This window comes from Bubalus bubalis, chromosome 20 (genome assembly GCF_019923935.1).
Source record: "Bubalus bubalis isolate 160015118507 breed Murrah chromosome 20, NDDB_SH_1, whole genome shotgun sequence".
Lineage (NCBI taxonomy): Eukaryota > Metazoa > Chordata > Mammalia > Artiodactyla > Bovidae > Bubalus > Bubalus bubalis.
In genome coordinates this window covers 9,918,536-9,927,319 of record NC_059176.1, presented here as the reverse complement: position 1 = coordinate 9,927,319, position 8,784 = coordinate 9,918,536, and the positions used below count along the sequence as shown (strand labels likewise).

At 51.1% G+C, this 8,784-nt stretch overlaps 1 protein-coding gene across 2 annotated transcripts; it reads left to right on the top strand.

Annotated features, from left to right (window-relative positions):
- The first annotated feature begins 1,363 nt into the window (after positions 1-1,363).
- TCL1B (TCL1 family AKT coactivator B) lies at positions 1,364-5,653 on the top strand. 2 transcript variants are annotated; one of them, XM_044932901.2, is made up of 4 exons: positions 1,364-1,643; positions 4,149-4,313; positions 4,509-4,570; positions 4,823-5,653. In XM_044932901.2, exons 1-3 carry the CDS (start codon positions 1,482-1,484, stop codon positions 4,560-4,562), a joined length of 381 nt encoding a protein of 126 aa, XP_044788836.1. In that variant the 5' UTR covers positions 1,364-1,481; the 3' UTR covers positions 4,563-4,570; positions 4,823-5,653. The 2 variants fall into 2 exon arrangements, with proteins under 2 accessions (XP_044788836.1, XP_044788835.1); XM_044932900.2 differs by having other exon boundaries at positions 1,375-1,643; positions 4,509-5,653.
- The last annotated feature ends 3,131 nt before the right edge of the window (positions 5,654-8,784 follow it).

Below are 8,784 nucleotides of genomic sequence, written 5' to 3'. Positions count from 1 at the left end.
GGAGCCTTTATGGAGAGATTTTAAGTGCTTGCAAAGACTTTGGTGACACCCACCCCAGAGAGTGAATCCTTCCAATTGCAGGCACCACGGATGGACACCTGGCCAGGAAATACTGCCGTATCTCAGACACGATATGGACAAAAGTCAGGAGAAGGACAAGGATCCAAATTTCCGTTCTCATCGCCTGCCAGTGGTCTTCCTTCCGTGCAGGTTCAAGGTACCTGGGATGGAGCACATGACAGGGCTGCTGCTGCTGCTGCTGCTAAGTCGCTTCAGTCGTGTCCGACTCTGTGCGACCCCATAGAGGACAGCCCACCAGGCTCCCCCGTCCCTGGGATTCTCCAGGCAAGAACACTGGAGTGGGTTGCCATTTCCTTCTCCAATGCAGGAAAGTGAAAAGTGCAAGTGAAGTCGCTCAGTCATGTCCTACCCTCAGCGATCCCACGGACTGCAGTCTACCAGGCTCCTCCATCCATGGGATTTTCTAGGCAAGAGTACTGGAGTGGGGTGCCACTGCCTTCTCCGCATGACAGGGCAGGGGTGATCAATGAAGAGCTCTGTTCATTTTCAGCGGCTCACTATCAGAAATTTTTCTTTCATTTTGCTCATGGGAGCTTCCTCTCCCTACCTCTGGACCACCATGGGGAGGTGTTTGGAGCCTCCACCTGGAGCCCCCCACCGTTTCATCAGCAGCCACTCTGAATCTCCCTAGTCCTCATTCTGCCTCTTGTACGTAGCCGCAAGACTTGGCCAAGGCAGGCGACAAACAGCACGGACATTAAAGCCAGGAACAGCTGGGTTCACCTTTCTCCTCTGCCTGCCACTAAACCTCTCAAGCCTGTTTCCACATCTGTCAGGTAGGGATGGCGGTCTCTAGTTGAGAAATGGAATGCATGTGGGCCCAGTTGTGTCTGCCTCTTTGCCATCCCATGGACTGTAGCCCGCCAGGCTCCTCTGTCCATGGGGCAGGTTGCCACTTCCTTCTCCAAGGGATCTTCCCAACCCAGGGATCAAACCCTTGTCTCTCGCGTCTCCTGCATTGGCAGGCGGATTCTTGACCACTGAGCCACCTGAGAAGCCCGGCCTGGTACCTGGGGAGTCTCTTACCTGTCCAGGCCCTTGCGGCTCCTGACTCCAGTCCTTGCCCCTTTAGGCGGGTGGACCTAGTTCCTGAGACTCACGCTCTTTAGCCCTCCAGGTGGCAGACCCAGAAGCAGGCCTTCTGGCAAGCTCTTCTCCTTCTGGCAAGCTCTTCTCCTTCTGGCTCCGCCCCTTATCTTCCCCTCCTATCCTCAAACCTGGGACTCACAGGGCCCTGAGGGCCGTGCGGGCCCTGCGGGCCGTGAGGAGGGTAACCGGCCCCGCCCCAAGGATAGCTGGCCCCGCCCCACGCGGATGCCCCTCTACTTAAGGAGGCTGAGCCCCGGGAGTCTCCACGTGTGCCTCGAGGCGCGCCCCAGGCCCCCAGGCTCAGCCCTGAGATGGAAGCCGAAGCTTCTCCGCCGGTCGGATCGCCCCCTTGCTGCCTGTGGTTCCAGAGTCCTGGCGTCTACGAGGATGAGAAAGGGAGGATCTGGGTGGCTGTGGCTATGCAGATCATTCCCTCCTACCGAGCTCGGGGCAGCGGGGCCCCTGAGAGCACTGTGAGTCCTGGGGCCGGAGGGGAGCCAGTGAAAGGGCGGTGGTGTCGCGCGACTCCAGCTCATGGGGGCCTGCACATTCTGCAGTAGGGCCCAGAATAGAGGTGAGAGGGTGGAGTTCTCACCGGCGCCGGAAAAGAGCCTGCGTGGGTTTGAGCGTGCTTAACCTGGCCCCCGAGGCCCCTGCCCGGCGTGGCACAGACAGAGCTTATCGACCAGAGGTGATGTGATCCTCCGTGGGGTGGCTGAGAGAGAAAGAGAGAAGGAGAGCACCAGGGAGCTCAGGGCCTAGTCTTGCCGCTGGTGCATGTTGAAAAGGCTTCATTGATAGGGTGGCTATTCAGTTGGGCCCTGCAGGATGCATAGGAGTTTTCCAAGATCAGAAAGGAGACAGGACTAGCACAAGCAAAAGCATTGCAAGCCAGAGGCAGTGGGTGGGCCAACAGTGTAAAATTTACCTTGGCTCAGACTCCTAAACTGCAAAATGGCAATAATCTACCACAAGACAAGTGAATCACTGAGACAGGTCACCAGCTGGATGGCCTACAGAGCATCTGAGAGACAAAGTATCCTAGAACCCAACCTTGGGAATTGATTCAGGAGCCTTGGGTGGAGGCAAAGATGTTTGAAAAGCTCTTCAGGTGATAAGGATAATCGAATTGGAAACTGCTGCCCTATACTAGGGGCTGGGATCACAGCCCACTTTTGAGAGATGAAATATAAATTCTTCAGGGTAATACCCTGATACTGGGGAAGATTGAAGGCAAAAGGAGAAGGAGGTGGCAAAGGATGAGATGGTTAGATAGCATCACCAACTCTGTGGACATGAATTTGTGCAAACTCTGGGAGATAGTGGAGGTTAGAGGAGCCTGGCTTGCTACAGTCCATGGGGTCACAAAGAGTTGGACACGACTTAGCTACTGAAGAACAACAAATACGGTAAATATTTATCCAGGTGTTAAATAAGCAATTCGCTGTTATTTTAGTTGCTAAGTCGGATCCGACTCTTGTGATCCCATGGACTGTAGCCTGCTAGGCTCCTCTGTCCCTGGGATTTTCTAGGCAACAATACTGGAGTATTGTTTGCCACTTCCTTCTCCAGGGGATCTTCCCAACCCAGGGTTCGGATCCAGGTCTCTTGCATTGCAGGCAGATTCTTTACTGACTGAGCTACCAGGGAAGTCCTAACCACAACACATTTCCTAACAATCTTCAAATAGGCTATCCAGAAAATTTTTGGTAGAGAACACTGAAAGTCTTTCCCATACCTCCAACCCAATAAAGCATGCAGAAAATTTTGGACAAAATAGTTTAGTACGTTTTTAAAAAGCATACAAAAGTGTTCAGTGGGAAAACAGTGGATTCTTCAAATAATTTAGCCTTGAGCAGGGGAAGGGAACTGGAGAGGGAGCATTGTTTTCCATTTTTAAAATGATTATTTCTTAATAGTCGACCTGGGTTTTCACATGCAGTCTTAGGATGGGAAATGGCTTTCTGAGCATGATCTAATTCAAGGATCAGCAAACTTTTTGTGAAGGGTCTGATAGTAAAAATTTTCAGCTTTCATAAAGACTTCAGAGCAACTACTCAACTCTGCCCTCATAGTACAAACACAGCCAAAAACAACACACAAAGGAAGACATTTTTGTTTATTTGCAATAAAGCTTTATTTACAAAAGCAGGTGGTGGGCCAGCTTGGGTCCATACTTTGCTGGCACCTGATTTAAAGCCAGAATCCAAAGGGAAAGAGATTTTGCTGCATAGTTCAAAATATCCCTCTTGCAAAACCCATGCCATAAAAATCGTAGGACAACAGATTAAGGAAAATCACTTGCAAATTGTATGACTGATAAAGGGCTAGATTCTTAACTCGGAAAAGTGTTCATCACAAAGAAAAGAAGACAAATACTTTGATAGAAAACTCTGTAAAATAACCTTTACATTTATCAATAGTTGCATCATACATGGAGCTTTGGTTACATTTGACTGATGACTTTCCCACATTTCTATACTTTTCTGCATTGACCAGATTTTCTTTGTGTGTATGATAAGAAGTAATGATGGCCATGATCAAAACTACAAAATATTTTTTTGGGAAAATCCTTCACTCCCAGGTCCTGAGCTCTATGGATATCTTGTTTTTAAAAAGAGAATTTTTAAAACTATGGAAGTGGCCAAGACAGACAGCCAAGAGTGTTCTCTGTGTAGGCCTAAACGTTTCTAATGGGCTGAAAACAGAAGCTAACTTTTCAGGGTGCAGGGGGGTAAGGTGGGGTGCAGGTCTGTGGGAGGGTGGTACCAGAGAGGAGGCCTGGAAAGAACTAGTCCTCTCAGGTCCAGGCAAAACCCCCAACTGATGGTGCCAAGACTCTGGGTGTGGGACTCTAAAAGCATGACCATCCCACCTCTGCTCCGGGCAGTGCCCCCGCCCCAGCTGGGCCAGAGGATCCAGGACCCTGGTTGTGTGTGCAGCTCAGCATCCCTAATGGGGCCCATCTTTCCCTCCAGCATGATGATAGCATCACGGTCCATCTGTGGCAGTTACCCAACCAGATGCCCAGGTCCCCCAGCTCTCTGCTTGTGTCTGGGCTGCCCATTAAGTGGGAGCTCTATCCCGGGCGAAGGTACCGAGGAACGGATTCCAGATTCTGGGAAATAGTGGACCATGACCAGGCAAGTGCATGGTGGCCCATGTGAGGGGGATGGTGTGGCTGTTAAGTAGTGGCTGCAGGGTTGCGAGGTGGGACAAAGGAAAGAGGGATTCCCTTCCCCAGTCCCTTGAAATCCACAAATCCAGGTTCCTGTTGGCTTCACTGGGGTGGAAGGGCATGCCCCCTGGAGCTCTGATCACTGCTTCCCCTTCTACAGGTCATCTCCATGGAAAATCTGATCCTCAAACGTCTGCCAAGTGGGAGCCACTGATGAGGCTGGTAGGTCAGGCTTGGAGACTCTCAACGTGGAGGGCTGCCCCTCTTTTCAGGAAGACCCTACCAGTCACCTTGCCCTCAGGCTGTTTCTTGAGTTTTTCTTACGTAACCGCCCCTTTCCTCCCTGTCCCAACCCCATTGGACAGTGATTTCTACCAGGGACAGACCCCCCAGTTCATTCACAAAGCACTGAATAATAGTTCTCACTCAGTTCTCTGAAGAATGAGGTGTACCTATGAACATCTCGTGTTATAGACAAGGAAACAGACTCTGAGAGCTGGAAGGCTTTCCCTGAGACCACAGAGTCTGGAAAGAGCCGCAATCAAGCTTGGATCCACTGACCTCGGAACTCTTAAGGCCGACCTTGGCACTGGGGCGCCACAAGTCCGGTCGATGGCAGTGGCCTTTTTGAGACCCTGCAGTGACCCACAGAGTCTTATCCCTGAGACGGGCAGCAGCCTGCGCTGAGGGCCTCGAGTTGGGCCTGCTCTCCTACCCCTGGTCCTGCTCCGACGGGGTGCCCGCCCAATTCCTCCGAGTGTCCCTGACTGTCACCTTTTGTCTTCCCCCAGACCCGGCTGGCCCTGTGCCTTAAGGGAGAATCCCTATGCACCTGCTCATTGGTTTGCCCACCTAGGGGCTCGGCCCCGTCCTCTTTGCATTTCCCATCCCCTCCTCCTGCTTTGGCTTGTCTGTACCCTTTTGTGTTCTTTGTGCCATCCTCCAGGTGCCACGCTCCCAAACCCCTCCCCTCCACGCCCAAGCCTCCCCTCCACGCCCACCAGGCCCCTCCCCTGCACGCCCACCAGGCCCCGCCCCGCGGCCTCATGCGCAACCTTGATTGGAAACTTGCCTTACATCCACTCCGCCTCTGGTGGGGGCGGCTCCGTCATGGCGCAGGTGCCAGGTCTGGACCTGGGACTCAGATGCCCCATGGCTGCCATTTCTGCTGCCGCTTTGGCTGGAGTAGATCAGGGACTGGGCAGGCTGTCCACTCCTGAGCCTCGATCAACCCTGGAAAGTGAGTGCTGGCCCCTAAGGGTCCCCTCCCGTGCCGGTTAATTAAACTTCATTGCTTGTTGTTAACTTTTGTGCGGAATCGCTTACCTTAAATTGATAACTAGTGTAGGAATGCAGCAGCTGAAGGTAGAACTGTAATTATTCCTTGAGTGTTTTTGCACACCTGAAAGGAAGCTGGAATCGGCTCGTTTCAGCAGCAGGTCCACGGTGGAGGATAAGGGGATGGAGGGTCAGTTCTTTGCCAGGCTGGACTCCGAAAAGGCATGCAGACTGTGGCAGTCACTGCCGGAGAAGCAGCGGCAGGTGGGCACTTGTACAAGGCAGTGAGGCTCCCGTGTGCCCTGGATGACAGAGGGAACAGTCCATGAGCAGGGAGGGGTGAGGCAGAGTCTGGGTGCGGACTGGGTCTTGCCCTTGAAACCAGAGGGAAGAAGAGGACACTGTGGATGGAGGGCAGGGCGACAGTTTCACGGTGACAGCAAAAAGAGGGATGCGCTCCTTGGGACTTCCCTTGTGGTCCAGCTGGTAAGACTCGGTGCGCCCTAAGTAGGGGCCCGGATTGGATCCTTGGTCAGGGAACTAGATCCCACCTGCCGCAACAAATTTCCTGTGAGCTGCAGCTAAGACCCAGTGCAGCCAAAACAAATATATAGTTAAAAAAGAGGGAATTCACTGTGTCATATCAGTCATGAGAAGAGGTCACCAACATGAAAGTCCTAACCTTAAAAATGAATCCATGATGTAACTGAAGAAAGCCCAGGGGATGATGTTCATGATCTTAGGATAGGAAACACTTTTAAAAGACAGAGAAAGCAAAAGACAGTTAAGACAGACAATTACCTTTCTCAAAGGCAGCATTTTCTGTGAGAAGATGCTATAAAACAAGAGTGGAAATATGAGGACTAGATACAAAGCACTTGAGTGCAGGATATACAGGAAACTTGCAGAAGAAATCCCCAAGGAAAGAAAAATGGGCAAATGCCAGGAAGGAGGCTATTTACAGAAAAGGAGATGATGTTGGGAAGTGCAGGTTTCAGAAATCAGAAGTGTGTATCCTCGATTTTGGCTGAAGTTCAAACTTAGGCACTGTGGGAGTAGATTGTTACAGACACCTTGGAGGTTTGGTGGACAATTCAAGAGCATTTATCAAATTTTAAAATGACACAAAGAGCCATACCTAGAGTATTAATACCAAGAGCAGAGTTTCCAAGCTCAGCGCTGTGAGCCTTTGGGCCAGATACACCTCCGTCATGAAAGGCTGTCCTGTGCTGTCTGGCAGCATCCCTGGTCTCTGTCCATGTAGTGCCAGGGACATCCCTTTGCCCACCCCACTCCCCAAGTTGTGATTACCAAATGTCCTTCGTTGGGGGGCAAAGATTCCCCCAGTTGAGAGTTGCTGCCCTGGAAGAACATTTGCACAAGAGGGACGGGGAGGGAGTACCATCGTCAAGGCTCAAGTCCACCACAGAAGAGTGGTTAAAGAAAGGGAGACCCCAAGAGCAGGGGCTGGGCCTAGCCCCTTCCACTTAGAAGCTTGTGTGATCCAGCAGCCTGGCTCTTTAGAAAAACCCTCTTGGGTCAGATGGTAGCTTTAGTTCTAGTTTTTAAAGGAATCTCCTTACTGTTCTCCACAGTGGCTGTATTCAGTTTACATTCCCACCAACAGCAATCCCACTACTGGGCATATACCCTGAGAAGACCGTAATTGAAAAAGACACATGTACCCCCGTGTTCATAGCAGCAGTATTTACAATAGCCAGGATGTGGAAGCAAAGACCTAGATGTCCATTGACAGATGAATGGATAAAGAAGCTGTAGTACATACATACAATGGAGTATCACTCAGCCATAAAACATGAATTTGAGTCCGTTCTAGTAAGATGGATGAACCTGGAACCTATTGTACAGATTGAAGTAAGTCAGAAAGAGAAAAACACTGTATATTAACACATATATATGAAATCTAGAAAAATGGTACCGATGAACCTACTTGGAGGGAAGGAATGGAGGTGCAGATATAGAGAACAGACTTACAAACACAGGTAGGGAAGGAGAGAGTGGGACGAGTGGAGAAAGTAGCCTAGACATATATACACATCTGTGTGTAAAACAGATAGCTGGTGAGAGACTGCTGTATAACAGGGAGCCCTCCCAGGCACTCTGATGATCTAGTGGGAAGGGTGGGATGGGAGAAGGACGGAGGCTCAAGAGGGAGGGGATCTATGTATAATTAGGCTGGTCTGCATTGTTGTGTGGCAGAAACTAGAGTTCCCAGGTGGTGTGAGTGGTAAAGAACCCACCTGCCAACTCAGGAGACGTGAGAGAGACGCGGGTTCGATCCCTGGGTCAGGAAGATCCCCTGGAGTAGGGAATGGCAACCCACTCCAGTATTCTTGCCTGGAGAATCCCCATGGACAGAGGAGCCTGGTAGGCTACAGTCCATAGAGTCGCAAAGAGTTAGGCATGACTGAAGTGACTTAGTACATACGCATGCATGGCAGAAACCATCACAACGTTGTAATTTTCCTCCAATTAAAAAATAAATTTAGAAAATTATAAGAAAAAAATTTATAAAAAAGAAAACCATCCTCCCCTCAGTTCATTTTCCTGTCCTCCTTTTCCTCCCATTGACCTGAGATGGGTGGGGGCCTTGGGATGCATCCTGCCTGCCACCACACACAGAAAAAGATTTCTGGAGAACCTACTGGGCAAGACTTCCCACCTCCCTCCCTCCCTCCCCTCTCCCCAACTCCAGACCCTGAGGCAGGAAAAGCAGCGGGCTCCCCTCTGCCTCCCCGAGGTCTTGGAGCTCAGTTGCTGATCTGTGTGCCTGAGGACAAGAAATGCCTGGAAGTCCTCTTACAGGATGGCAGCCTGGCTGGTGAGGGTGCTGTCCTGCTGCAGAGTCCAACTGCAACTCAAAAGCCTCTGATCTCACTCCATTTCCTTGGTTCAAAGTCTAAGTCTGCCCTCCGCTCCAGGCCATCCTGGACAGAGGATAGACCCGTGGGAGAACAAAGAGAGAAAAAGCACACCAAGATGTTTGCAATCACTCCCAGGGACTTCCAGTTTGCCCGCGAGCTCCAGGTCCTCAGTGTGGCTCCTCCATCCTCTGTGTGGTTCCTGAATGTGTGTTTCCCTGTGACCATGGACGGCGTGTGGGTCTGGGGTGTGGCCTCCTTGAAGTCTGGAGCTGT